Raw genomic sequence first — 14,205 nt, forward strand, 5'->3', positions numbered from 1 at the left:
ATGTGGGCTTCTGAGTGCTGATAATTCACAGGGAAGTAAGAAACATGTGCCTTAGAAGAGCCTGGGCTGCCGTTTTTCTTGTCTCAACATTTGGCAGGTTGAGGAGCTTGTGGCAGGGCTGTGATGGTTAGCATGGATGGTGAGCACAGCTCTTTCCTTCCCACAGACCGTCCCTTCGCTCCTTAAAGGAGGGGCTGGGCTATCTAGGAGCTCTTGGCTCCCCATCCTAAATTCCAGCTTGCGTTCTGCCGTGAAATATCCTCGGTTATTTCATCTTTCCTGCTGAGAAAGGCTAAACATAACCGTTTAGGAGTCTGGCACGAGGAACTCGGGTTGCTTACTCAAAAGAGGAGCAGTGAGCCAGACCTTCAGCTGCACTCACTCAGCATCAGAGTGCATCTATTTGTGAAATGCTTAACCCCCACTGGGAAGGGCTTCTGCAGTCATAGCAGCTTAGAATCCTTTGAGTTGGAAAGGGACCTTTAAAGGCCACCTGGTCCAACCCTACTGCAAAGAACAGGGACACCCACAGCTCCATCAGGGTGCTGGCTGGAGATGTCTCTGTCCTCACCATGCACCTGGCTGCCATGGAGAGGGAAGTGGGTGCATGGGAACGAGGTGTCGCTTCTCGTACCTCCAGGGGGAGCGATCTGTTTCAGCAGCGACAGGGAAAAGTCAGCTTCATTCATGAGGAAGAAAGCAAACGGGGAGGAAGGAACGGCTGTTTGTTAACGTTGCCTTAAGCTAAACACTAATGAAGTGCAACACTTAAGATGCTTGCGTGCCTCAGCGAAGTCCACCGTGCTCACATGTTGCCTTTCTAATTATGTAGGTTAAAGCATGAGGTATGTGTGAAGAGACTGCTGCCTGCTCATTACCTCTCTGTGAGTCGTAACTCTGCTTTGCCTGTAGCTGCTGGGGTGTCAGGTGTGCTTGCCAACAGCAATAGGAAAGCAGTGGCATCTTGTGCAACATGGATGCAGAAAGCTGGTTCAGGGGAACGCTTTGCCTTTTATTGCGTGAAAGGCTCGATAATGATTTTGGAAACCAGGAGCTGTTTTATTTACCCAGTCCATTTTTATTATTAAGTGGGGGGCGGGAGAAAAAAAAAAAAAAAAGAAAAAAAAAACCAGACAAAAAATTCCTTCAAAATTGTGCAATAACAACACAGCAGAAATCAGTGAATGGAGAGGAAAAAAAAAAAAGAGACAGAGTAGCAATTCCAACAGTACAGTATTACACATCACTCAAGGAACCTGATTAGAAGTGGATGCTACTACAAACCTCACCAGGCTGCTTGGAGCCCACCCCAGGGCTGTCACTGTTAGGGCTGTACCAAGAGCTGCGTGGATCCCAGAGTAAATAACTCCATGCTACCCTGCCTGTTCTGAAGTCCATTTGAAGGACATTGAAAGTTGTTTCGGGAAATGCCATTTGGGTCTCTCCCGAATGGAGTTTTACCTTTGAACTGCTGAAGTCTGCCTCGACAAAAAGATTTCACATTTTGTGACGTCACTCTGACCTGAGAACACGAAGGACCTTTACAGCCTCAGTTTGTTGTTCAAATGGACTTAAGAACACCAGCCAGCATCTGCAGTGGGCTCAAACACGGGTACCAGAAGTTCCTGCCAGCCCCTGTGCCTCCAATACCCTTTTTCTCGTCACAGATCCCAACATTTCTCTGGGTTCCCATCAGGTCAACCCAGGCCACCTCCCAAAAGGGAAAGGATTCATGTCCCATTGCATCAAGCTACTAAAAAAAAACAAAAAGGAACAAAATATGCATCCACATCCATGTACCATATGTATACCAGAACCCTCCCACCCCATATACATCTCTGTGAACAAGATTCCGTGCTTCAAAAGTTCATAAAAATATACAATTTGCCCAGAATTGCATCTATCCTGCCCATTCCCTGCCTGGAGCTTAGACTTCTCTATTTATATATAAAATACACTAGCCCTGTAAAGTTGCTTTGCTGAGAGCACAGAGGGGATTTCTGCACTGTGAGGGAGCGCCCCACATGTTGCAGTGCAGCAAGCAGAGGTGCAGGAGCTCTGCACAAAGGCAAGGGCTGCACTGCACAAGCCCTCCCTGCATTGCATTGGGGACATTTTTGGAACATGGTATTCCAGCAGACCGCCTCCTGGCAGCGCTCACAGCATCGCAGCACAAAGGAGCCTTTCACTGCAGCCAGAGGTGACCCATCCCAGCCGAAAGCATCCAGCCAAGGGATTGCTGCAGAATGCAAAGTGGCTTCAAGGTTCCCCTTTGGCATCCACCTTCTGCAGCCCTCCCTCAAGCAGTTTTCCCCAGGGGAGCAGAGCAGCAGAGTTTAGCCATTACTCACTCTCTGAGGGTACCACCTTCTGGGATACCACACTGCAGTTCTCGGATACCAGTGCCAGAATTAATATCTGCTTAACGAGGAAGGGATGCAACGCTTTTAAACTCTGCTTTCAGCCTCCCCCATCCCTGCAGAAATATAATAAATCTTCTGATTTATATCTATGTAGGATCGTTTTGCCTCTGGGTCAGGGTCTGCTCTCCCTGCAGCTGTCACTTCAGACAACTTGAGATACACAAGCTGGGTCGATCTACTCGAGATTTTTGCCCAAGAACAGCACCTGACCCTCAAACATGGTAAAAATATTGCAACTTGGCCAGCTTGCTGCTGCTCCTAAAATCTGGTTGTGATTTGGTCCCAACTCTAGGGGAGGAAATCTGTCACTGGGAATGAGAACACCAGTAATTAAAAATAGAGTCAGTATTTCTATAGCATATCAAACCCTACAGAACCTCAACGTTTCATACATCTTCTGTAAATGAAATTAAACGGGTCGGTTGCGTATCAAAACATAGTTGGCCTCTCTCATTTCATCTGTAGGAAGACTGCAATTTACACAGCAAAAATACTTTTTGGTTTAAACCAAGGAACAGGTGTGACAAGACAGCGTGCTCTACTTGCACTGGCACGGAGCTCCTGGGCTTTGCATATATAGAATATGGCCGTGCGTGAGCCGTGGGCACCCGCTCGTATCGCGCTCTTGGGTTGGCAAGTAGTGGGGTTGGAGGGGAGATTCACCAAAACAATAACTTCAACGACAGGAAAGAGACATTTCTACTGCTCTGTAGCCAGTATTATGGCTACAGCACGTGTGGCACCATGAGTGATAGGGATATATTATAGATATGTTATTCAGAAGCAGAAGGTGCAACCGCAGCTACCTGTAGGAAATGGTGATGAAGGAAAGCAACGCCTGCTGCGAGACGGGTGGAGATGTGTGGTACCTGCAGCTCTGTGGCTGCAGAGCTGGTGGAGGTCCCACTTCCACCCCTCCAACATCCTCACACCTCGAGCAGCAACACAGGGAAAGCTTTCCTGGGAACAACGTGCTAAGGTGGTGGCAATTTGTCACACTGACATGAATTACAGACGGATTACATCCCAGCCAGCAGGTCGGCCACTGCTGAGAGACTGGCTTTGAACAAGGGGAAAAATATGTAGAACTAAGGATTGCTGTTCTTATGGCAAGAACAATGGTGGGGATGCCAAGATACTACTGCCTCGCAAGATAAAGTGGCACATGTTCTACACAAGAATGTGTACAACGTCTGACGGCTTCAGAAATCTGTTCTCGAGCAGATTTCCCAATAAATTAACACAACAAAAATTCTTTCATATAAAACAAAGTCCAAAGGATTTTTTTTTTTTTTTTAAGTAAAAGCAAAACCTTCAGGGACTATATTACTTATCTCTCTCTACATATATAATCTCCTGAATTTTTTTAAAATAAATTTATTCTCGTCTTAGAAAAATAAATTGAGTAGCCAATTTAGTCAACGGAAAATATCTCACAGACTTAAAAGCATGCCCAGCAAGCATAGCCTTGTAAGACTAAATCAATGTTAAATCAAAGCAATTTGTTACTAAACCAAACTAGTTTGCAATTCACAGTTGATTACTACAAAGTGTTTCTTAAATTTTTTGGCCCATAGAAAAATAACATATTGCAACTCAAAGTGCATTTTTAAAATAAACAATCAACTATTTTTATCAAATAAAATATTTACACCATTTGGTTTTTACAGTCAGAAGCGCGCTTCATGCGATGACCATGGGGACATCATCTGAAAATCCAGTTATCATGGGAGCTTCGTCATCCTCATCTCCTGGAAAACAAACCCGGAGCTCTTTTACACTGCCCTTGGTTTCAGGTCGGATATCAGGAACAAAATGTTCTCTGAAAGAGTGGTGCTGCACTGCACAGCTGCCCAGGGAGGTGGTGGGGTCACCATCCCTGGAAGCGATGAGGAAATGTGGGGATGTGGTACTGAGGGATGTGGGCAGTGGGCAGTGGGCAGTGGGATGGGTTGGGGTTGGCCTTGGGGATCTGAGAGGTCTTTTCCAACCTGAATGATTCTATGATTCTGTGAGACGCAGCTGAACTGGCCCCAAAAGTAGCGCATCAGCATGTTGCTCTTACCAGTTGTTGTATTTGTGATGCCCAGGATTTAATGAATTTTCATTAGTAGGGGGTGTTTAAGTGAAGCTGCTAACAACACAATCCTGAGATAGGTCTATACTCTTAGAATCAGATCACACCCATAAGGAGTTTTACACTAAAGATGTCCCAAAGCATGATGAAGGATTTAGGTCATCTGCTGATCTGGAGTACCTGAGATCCCAATGCATGACCCCAAAAGTTATGCTAGGCTGATGGTTGGACCTGATGATCCTAAGGCTCTCTCCCAACCTCAATGACTGTACAACTCTTTGATTCTACATACCTAAGTCGTCCCCTGAGGAGAAGATGGCCGAGCCCAGGCGGGAGCTGTAGTGGCTGTTGGCGAAGGCGGTGAAGCTGCTCTGCAGCCGGCGGTGCCTCGTGTAGAGCACCACGAAGCCAGCCCCCAGGGCCACCAGCAGCAGGAACAGGATGGGGACCACAATGGCAGCCACGTCAGTGGATCTGCCTATTTGAGATTCAGAGGAGTCTCCACCTACAGAGCAGGGAGGCAGGGAAGCACTTGTAACCGATATGACATTTCTCTCGCTGCTACTTGAGCAGTGTCCTGAGGGTTTTGGTGGAACAAACCCAACCCAAATGCATCCAACTTGCTAATATTTCCATCCTATGACTTCAGGATGGTTTCTCCTATTCAGACCTGCTAGGATGCAAAGCCACCAAGTGGCCATCTGTATAATACTTCACTATCTCCTGTTGGGTCCATTTTTGAGGCTTTTGTTAGTAGTGTTCGTGGAGGAAGAGGGGGCTGTGCCAGTGACTTACCAGCTCCCAGCTCATCATAGAGAAGTGTGGCCGGCTCCCCGCACATATGCCCACCATACAGACACCTGGCCCTGACTGCAAAGGAGTAGTTGTGACCTATCTTCAGGTTGGAAACTTTGAAGAAGTTCTCGGTGGTGTTCCCAAGATAGGCCGTGCGGTTCAGCAGGCTATCAAACATGAGAACCTCGTAACCCTGAGTGGGGCAAAAACAACAACACAGCTCAGCAGGGACGCTCAGAGAGCAGAGCATCCTGTTGTATTGACAGGGTAATGTCAGGAGCCCTGCAAGCAACTCTGCTCTCAGCATTAATGAAATGCTACCTGTAGGATGGGGGAGAGTGCCCCTTACCCGGCTCTCATTGAAATTGCTTTCCTTTAATGCCAAACTCTTCCAAAAGAGCAGAATGTGGTCATTTTCTGCTATAATTTTTAAGGCATCTGGTGCAGAGAGTGGAACTGCAAATGAGAGAAAACAGCAGGAAGGTTAGGTTTGGTTAGCAGTGCTACTCGTTTTCAGGTTGAGGAGCAGCAAGGGGGGCACTTCCAAAAGGGGTGGGGGGGCTTTATTTGTCAGCACAGTGCAGGCTGTGCTGGAAGGGAGGGTATGGCTGATAGGATCTGCTGGTGGGTTTTACAGTAGGATGGCATTTCAATACTTCTTCCTTTACCTGTGTTAATCATCATGCTGGATTCTTTGCTCATGTTTCCCAGTTGAACAATCACGTGGTATTTGCCTCCTGGTTCGAGTTTCTTAATGGTGTATTCCACCGTGCTGTTCCGTGTTTTCACTTTGTAGATTTTATCTGTTTTTCTTACTAAATCTTTAACTGCAACAGCGTACAACTGAAGGGGAGAAAAGGCAGGCACAGTGAATGACAGATCTCACTTTCCTGCAGACTCACTAGCAATCTCATGCAATGTCAGGACATCAGACTGGGGGGTAAAAATGGCATTAAGCCATGCCTGTGCTCTACAGAAGGCTGGCAGATAGACAGACTTTGAGCCCCTTGCTGGACAAGCTGGAGCCCTGCCTGAGATGGTTATTTACAGATAGACAAAATGCAGTTGCTGGGATCTGTGTCCCAGATGAGGGGCTTGATCTCTTCTCCCTGGTAAGTAGTATAGTACAAAAGGTAAAGGGCTTCATTTGCACCAGGGGAGGTTCAGGTTGGATGTTAGGAAAAGCTTCTTCTCCAAAAGGATGGTGATGCAGCGGTACAGCTGCCCAAGGAGGCGGTTGGGGTCACTGTCCCTGGAGATGTTCCTGAACAGCAGGGATGTGGCACCTGGGGACATGGTCAGTGGGCACGGTGGGCATGGGTTAGGACTTGGTTTGGTGATCTGAGAGGTCTTTTCCAACCTTAATGACTCTATGATAAGGGCAGAAGGAAAATTGCAGATTGCATTTATCAATGAGCAGACATGCAATGCAAGTCTGTGCCTTCTCAGGGTTTCCACCATCATTAAACCAGATTTGAGCCTTTGCTGGGGACCAGCTTAGGAGGGGTAAGTCAATGGTGGGGCAGGGATCTGTCTGTGAATCGGGGCTTTGGCTCTGAGGTCCTACCATGTCCTGGTCAGGTGAATCGTAGGGAGATTCCCACTTGATGACGGCGAAGGTCTTGCCTGTGAGCACTGCATGGAGGTGCCTCGGGGGAAGCCGGTTGTCGGGGATCATCTTCACCACGACATAATCAGATGGTGGCCCTTGGTAGGGAGACATCACACGGACCTTGAAGGGACGACCCAGCAGTTAGTGCGGTGCCTTCAGGCTTTGGTGCCAAACCCGAGCCCATCGTGTGGGTGGGAGGGGATCAGAAAAGCAGCCTACCAAGAACAGGTACTGCTCGTCCCGCTGCACGATGACGGTGGCATTGTGGAAGGTTGTGGTGGTGCTGTGAGGGCTCCGGTAGAGCTCCAGGAAGGACGTGGCGTAGAAGATGCCATAGACCTGCAGAGGAGAGGACAAGAGGGATGGTACAAAGCTTGTCACGGCACAGAGCTCCCACCCAAACCATGGTGAGCTGCTGCTCTTTAGGGATTTGTTCCTCCTGGGCTCAAGTTTAGCTCTGGTCTGCCAACCAGGTTGCTCAGCAGCACTCTCCTTTGATTAAGGTCCTCATCTGAGGAACCTGCTCCCACCTCTGACAACACATCCATCAGTTAGAAGGCCACGAGAGCATCATGACGTTATCTGTGTTTCAGCCACTTTTCTATGCAACAGCAGTTCAACCAACAAACAACAAAAAGCCTTTCTGTGCCGGTATGGTAGTGGCAGCAAGCACTTTTCCTTACATTTTTTTACCAGAAATTTTTCAGGGTTTTTGAACTCAGCCCCAACAAACAATCCCGTTCTAAAATGCCTCTTTTTTTTTTCTAAGCTCTGAGTCAGACCCCATCCCAGTGAGTGAGAAAGGAGAGCCTCAGGGCCTTACAACATCCCTCGGTCCGGTCCAGGTGCACTCCACTGCTGTCTGGTTGATGGCCCTGGCCTTGAGACTTGGTGGGATGGGTCTCGTCCCGCTGGTCACAACGTGCACAAAAGACAGAGGGCTGTCACCCAGCTCTGTCTTAGCCCAAGCAGAGATTTCATACGGGGTTTGAGCTGTCAGGTTGGCCACTGAGCAAGGAGAGAGATTCACACTGTTAGGTGATGCACAGTACTATATGGTGGAAGCATCAGGAAATGGCCAGCAGCACTAAATGGTCTCAGACAGGATTGTCTCTCTCTTGCTATGTGTTGTCCTTCATTCTGATTAGTTTCTTTTGCACAGAATCACCTGGGTATCTAAGCTAGCCTTGCTTGCCCATGTTGGGATGCTTTCCCAAATCTTGACTGTGCATGCTAGTTATTCTTCCAAACCCCAAATAAAGCTGATTAACAGGGACACACACTGTAGACAAGCCCAATAAACCGTTGACTTTTTTGCAGAATCAATAAACAAAATCCCTGTGATGAGAAAAGGCCAGTGCAGCTCTGGGGAATAAATCCCAAATCTGCTTGAAAACTGCTAAGAAGAGAGACCAGAGTTTTACCAGTCTGTCCTCCCAGGATTTTCTCTTAACATACTCAGCTGAACTGCAGTGACAAAAAGGAAAACCTTGTAGCTGTCAGTAAAACCCTCCATATGGGGGGGTGACCAAAGCAAAACTTTACATCTAAACAACTTACCTTTTTGGACTGACTTTTCTCCTTCTATGGTCAGAGTTCTTCTTTCCTGCCTGTGTGCATCAAATGTCCAGTAGATGTTGACAACGTAACCGCTGACCTGTCAAGCAGCGATGGCACACGATATGAACTGACATAAGTTCAGCTATTTTGGATGCAGTGAAAGAGTCATCACTTCTGTCTTTAAGTCATATTTTCCATAGTAATTAAGAGAGCTGGGAAAGCTGATGAGTAGCAAGTAATAAGCGGGAATGGAATAATTAGTTTCAAAATATGATGGCAGTACTAAACTGGGTGATAGCTTATCCCATCCAGTATTTACTACTTATCCAACCTTTCTGTTGCTGATGTTTCAGAAGTAAAGAGTAGAATTTTACCTTGATATTAGTATTCATTTTTAGACTGAAGCTTATGGAGTCCTCAGTGTAGCCCTCAATGCGTATGACAGGTGGAGGAATGACTGGAAGGAAAGGGAGAAGTGGTTGTTATTGCAATCCCAAGAAACTTCATAGCAAGTTCTGATGGCTCGTCTACCTCTGCTTTCCAACTATCTCCAATGATCAGGTACTCCCACATTTCACACAAGCAAGCATTCTGCATTTTTAGTAGCATGATGTTTTCTTTCCTTTCTTTGTCAACGCCGTGAGCGTGCACTTTTATCTAACAAACTAGAAAGCAGACAATTTTGACATCAGAATATAGACTAGGAAAAAGTCTTGTCAGGAATACAAATGACTTCAAAAGGCTTATCAAACAGCACTTCAGAGGGAAACAATTTATCGTGTTGTTTGGGTTTACCTACTGTCAACTGCAACGCTGCAACAGTTTCTGGGAGCCTCAGTAGTCTTTCAGTGGTCTAATCTACATGAAATGCAGCAACCATCACAACCACAAAGCAAGAAGATAATTAGCAAGCATTCTCTCAATGAGTGATGCTGGAAGAGCTGGTGGAGGAGCATCCTGCCTAGCCCAGTGTAGGACCTACATGAGTCAATGGCAGTCCACCTTTGAGCAATGCACAGCAACATTTACTGGAATAACAGCACTCACCTTTGCCTTTTATGGTGGTTATGGATTTAGAGATGCTCCAATTTCCCACTCCTCGACTGGTCACCGCAGCAACCTTTCAGATGAGATGGTCAGTTAATGTGAATGAATGTCACCAGCCATACATGATGCAAACAGAGCGAGGTGAGAGCAAGGTTACGGACACGGTGGAGCTCAGGGAAAAGGACTTTGAAGCAAACAATAGCTAAATTACTTGGCAATAAAATGCTTATTACACAGATAAAGCAGTCTACTTGAAGTACTTTAAAGAGTCTAAATGGAGGAAGGGGCTCTGCAGATAACTGCTCTCTTGTAAGATCCTGTAACCATGGAACAGAATGGATCAGCCCCAGCGTAGGTAAGAATCATGCCTGTATCCACAGGTACTCATGCTCATCCTGCACGTGGACACTGGCAGCATACATTCCTCAGGGCTGGCATGCTTTCACTTCTTATCGATCAATCACCCAACCTCTCCTACGTGTGTGCCTTCTCCACACCTACCTGCTGCTCTTTGCAGTCATTCAGCCAGGAGCAAATTTATCTCTGCCCCAGATCTGGAGCAGTTGCAGTGACACTGGAATGGGCAATTGGTAGCATAGGTTTCATAACACAGCCAGGACACTTGGGTGGAGGAATGAATCAAGGGGCACAACTCTGGTCTTAAATCTATACACACTGTCAGCGCAAATGCCAGCACTCCACTGAGGGCTGACATTAAAAGGCTGGATTTTAACATCATACTTTTTCAGCAATTAGTTGGCTGCACAAGACTAAAACTGCCTAGCAAACAGTAAGAGGTCGTGCAGAGCTCTCCTATAGACTGAGCTCTGAAGATACTCACCCGAACTGTGTACAATGTGTTGACCTGTAAGTTCTTGATCTCGGTGTAGTTCTTGGTGGTTCTAAGGGATGACCACTCCTTGGAACCACTGCTGCTGTATTCCACCTAGAAGCACCAAAACTGGGGATGAGGACTCCAGTGTCAACAATTCTGTAGATCTTTCTATGCCAAAATGTCAGCAAAAAGAATTAATCAAGCTTAGAAAAGAAGCCAGAAAGAAAATTATGGTTTTGAGGATTGTGTTGCTGTCTACAGCCCCACAGCGTTGCTCTCAGCAGATCTGCTCCACTAAATACCCCGTTCATGTCCCTCCAGCCCCCTGCAGATGGCTGTGCTCAGAACAGCAGCTGGACTCACAATGAATTCCCGTATGAGGCCATGGGCGTTCACAGGGGCACTCCAGCTGCACACCACCACCCCCTCAGCTTCTTTTTTGAGGGCCAACTGGAGGTTAAAGGGAGCATCCGGCACTGGGGAGAGAAGCACAAGCATTAGGTTTGGTCACAGCTGTCACCTGAGGAGCAGAAATAGGAGGGCAGGGTCTGCCAACAAAGCAGAGCTTAGACATTGTCTTCTGGTGTGCCCCCAAGCCCTGCTCAACCCTCACTCGGCCAATGAACCCTTCTGGTGATAGCAGGATGCTAGGTGTGCTGGTTCATTGCTTTTTTTGAACCCCTTCCTTAACCCAAGCTCCAGCTGAAACCACACAGCTCCGCTTACGTCCTTCGGGCACCCGCAGGGTGATGAAGTCGTTGGTATTGTAGACTCTGCTGAGACACTGCACCTGCACCTTCACCTGGTAGGTGCAGTCAGGCTTCAGAACCTTCAACACGCTGCTGGTTTTGTTGCTGTGCGTTTCCAGAACCTTCCAGATGCTTTCTCCAACCATCCTGCACGAGATTCAAACCCCTTTGGTCAGGGATATACTTAGTGACAGAGGGGGACATGTAATCTCTTTGTATTTTAAGAGCTTGCTGCTTAGTTTTCTGAGCAGCAAAGCCCACCACCAGCTTGGGAAGCTGTTTCAAAGTCTGAACTAAGTGTAGCTCGGTGCCTCACTGGCACCATCACTATCCTCTGAGGTTTGCTCTCACTGCTGTGCTCTAATTTCCTGACTTTGTTCTCATTGTTAGCAGTCCCACAAAGACAAGACCCAAGCAGAAACAGAACACCCAATATGCCCACATTTCTGTAGAGTAAACAATCTGAAGGAAACAAAGAGCTTTTCACAAAGGTCCCCTAGCTGCAGCTATTTTGGGGCTGCTTTGCAACGAAGCATTAGAAGATTTTCCAACTAGAAATAGATTGCAAAGCTCTGCCTTTTGAAATCTGATTCAGCACGGGGCCTTGCTGTAAACACATGTGCTGATCACAGTGAGGCAGTGGGGTACCTGTAATACACGTTGTAGACACAGGAGGTCGAGGACATCTTCTTTGGCCGAGCCCATGTCAGGGTGATGGCACCAGAGAAGTCAGCCGTCCACTGCAGGTTCTGTACCTTGTACACAATGGTGTCATCTACAACAGAGAGAGTCAGGCTGCAGGAGAGAATTCAGCCTTTTGCCCAGAACAGGAGTTCAGTTCCACTGCCAATCCATGGAGGGAGCATTGGCACTGTGCAGATGAGGGGTGTAATGTAGGTGGGGTGGGCAATGCAGAGTAGGAACGTAACCCTGATGCTCCTGCTTCTCCCCAGAACATTTTGTGATTGCCTTTGTGCTGCTGTTACCCAAAGAAATACAAATCATGTCTGCTGACAAAATACTCTTTATCAACATTTCAGAAGTGTATTGATGCAGGCTAAGTCACTCTCCTGCTTGTGTGATGAATCTGGGCTATGACAGATTCCCCACCAGGCCCCTCTTTGCATGGTGTCACATCTTGCATTCCAAAGCTGAGGCTGGGAAGCAGGGCAGAGCCCTGGTGCAGATTTCCAGGGGAAAACAGATGGTTTTCCTGGGGTGTTCATTTCCCACAAATCTCAGCAGTGCCTTCCCCCAACCTCTCCCAATCCATATTTAATTAAAGCACTAAAACCTGGCTGATGCTCAAGCCCTGAGCAGGTCAGTAGGACCATGCTGAACCTCGTGGCTGCACACAGGCAGCAACTGATCATGGTCATCTGCCCAGGGGTGACAGTGGAGAGGTGCAAGCTGGGTCACCATATAAAGGAGCACAGGGCTGGGGACAGTCCCTTCACCCATGGGCCATGTGAAATGGACAGCCGTGCTCCCTTTCATCCTAAAGCTGGTTTGTGTGTCTGAAGTTTGTTGGAGCACAAAATCTCAGTGCAGAAGCTGGCTGGCAAGTTTGTCCCAGCTGGTTAAGAATGGGCAAAGAAGCAATCTGGACATGATGCTATATCCAGGGTCTGTGACTTAAAAGTTGTGCATGCAGGAGAGCTCACGTGCATGAGAATACAGAGCAGGGAGGTGGGTCAGGCTGCAGCTCACCTGTGCAGTTCCTCTCATCGCTGCCATCGGAGCAGTCCAGGTACCCATCACAGCGTTCAGTCACCAGCAGGCAGGCCTCCCCATCCTCACAGTGGAAGCCCTGGGGGCACGACAGCGAGCTGTGCGTTGCTGCAAGCAGAAAAGTTGCAGGGCTCAGTGCAGAGAAGGTCCCTGCAGGAATCGGGCTGGGTGCTGGCATAAAAGCAGGAATGACGCATGGATGGAGCACAGAGTGCCATTAACAGCCCTATCTCCACTTTGCTGCGTATTCTGGCATGATCACACCCACCATCAGAAGGACCCAGCAGGGAAGTGGTGGAGTCACCATCCCTGAAGGTATTTAAGAGATGTGTGGACATGGTGCTTAGGGACGTGGTTTACTGGTCGACTTGTAGTGTCACATCATGGTTGGATATGGAATGCTGGGTCGTGGTTGGACTTGTAGTGCTACATCATGGTTGGGCTTGATGATCCCATGGGTATTTTCCAATCTAAGGACTATGATTCTATAAAACTAATAGCTGGACTTCTAATGGAAAAAAAAAAAAAAAAAAAAAAAAAAAAAACATTGGCATGTGGGGCTTTTTGCCCATTTTTACTGCCAGGATTCCACCAGCATTAACCCTTCCCATCCCCTCATAGAGCATCCCAAGAGATGGAACCAGCCAAGATGCTCTCAGCCCCGCACTCACGGCAGTTCCTCTCGTCGGTGCCATCCTGGCAGTCCCGCCGGCCGTCACAACGCTTCCAGTTGGGGATGCATTTGTGCAGCTGCTGGCATTCGAATTCGGCCCTGCTGCAGCGGCCGCGTGGCGCTGGGGGGCTGGAGCTCACATTGGGGTCTGCGGGTGGGAGAAGCGAGAAGAGAACCAACCCAGCAGCACCGACAGCTGTCCCAACTTCACTAGATGGCATTGGTCCCGGTTCCACTAGATGGCAATGTCCTCCCATCTAGCAGCTAGCTGGGCTGCCTGAACCATCCTCACTGCTGACTGCAGGGGGCTGGGAAAGCAACTGCTCTGCAGCCTTTAGCGCGGGTGTGAGCTGAAAAGCCACCCCTGCTCCCTCCCCTTTATGTCCCCAGACGTGATAGAGGAGGATTGGGGTGAGGATACTTACGGGAGGTGGGACAGGCGTCCTCGTCCGAGCCGTCGGCGCAGTCGCGGTAGCCATCGCACACCCAGCTGTTGGTGATGCAGGCGCCGCTGCCGCATCGAAAATGGTTGGGGAGGCAGGTGGGAGGGATGGCGGTGGTGATGGGGAGGACTGGGGAGCCTGAAAGACACCGGATGGGTGTCAGAGCCCCACCAGCAGAAGGGAGCGGGGAAGGCACGGCGAGACACGTGGTGTTATCTGCATCTGGATCCCAACTGGGATTTTCAGACAGGCAGAAGGTA

General features: G+C 48.2%; 1 protein-coding gene across 1 annotated transcript in view; it reads right to left on the bottom strand.

Annotated features, from left to right (window-relative positions):
- Window positions 1–4,025: 4,025 nt before the first annotated feature.
- SORL1 (sortilin related receptor 1) overlaps window positions 4,026–14,205 on the bottom strand; it is a 34,884-nt gene continuing 24,704 nt past the window's right edge. Inside the window, exons 31-48 of the mRNA XM_042882359.1 lie at window positions 13,928–14,083; window positions 13,501–13,650; window positions 12,809–12,937; window positions 11,747–11,873; window positions 11,076–11,245; window positions 10,713–10,825; window positions 10,356–10,460; window positions 9,515–9,587; window positions 8,842–8,924; window positions 8,468–8,564; window positions 7,731–7,915; window positions 7,127–7,246; window positions 6,863–7,027; window positions 5,964–6,138; window positions 5,645–5,751; window positions 5,296–5,488; window positions 4,793–5,005; window positions 4,026–4,174 (exon numbers count right to left, since the gene is read on the bottom strand). Of these exons, the coding sequence (XP_042738293.1) occupies window positions 4,107–4,174; window positions 4,793–5,005; window positions 5,296–5,488; window positions 5,645–5,751; window positions 5,964–6,138; window positions 6,863–7,027; window positions 7,127–7,246; window positions 7,731–7,915; window positions 8,468–8,564; window positions 8,842–8,924; window positions 9,515–9,587; window positions 10,356–10,460; window positions 10,713–10,825; window positions 11,076–11,245; window positions 11,747–11,873; window positions 12,809–12,937; window positions 13,501–13,650; window positions 13,928–14,083 (2,429 nt within the window). The 3' untranslated portion in view covers window positions 4,026–4,106. The remainder of the gene's footprint in view (window positions 4,175–4,792; window positions 5,006–5,295; window positions 5,489–5,644; window positions 5,752–5,963; window positions 6,139–6,862; window positions 7,028–7,126; window positions 7,247–7,730; window positions 7,916–8,467; window positions 8,565–8,841; window positions 8,925–9,514; window positions 9,588–10,355; window positions 10,461–10,712; window positions 10,826–11,075; window positions 11,246–11,746; window positions 11,874–12,808; window positions 12,938–13,500; window positions 13,651–13,927; window positions 14,084–14,205) is intronic.

Source organism: Lagopus leucura, unplaced genomic scaffold, assembly GCF_019238085.1.
Source record: "Lagopus leucura isolate 7727_CA_CO unplaced genomic scaffold, USGS_WTPT01 Super-Scaffold_100034, whole genome shotgun sequence".
NCBI classification, from domain to species: domain Eukaryota; kingdom Metazoa; phylum Chordata; class Aves; order Galliformes; family Phasianidae; genus Lagopus; species Lagopus leucura.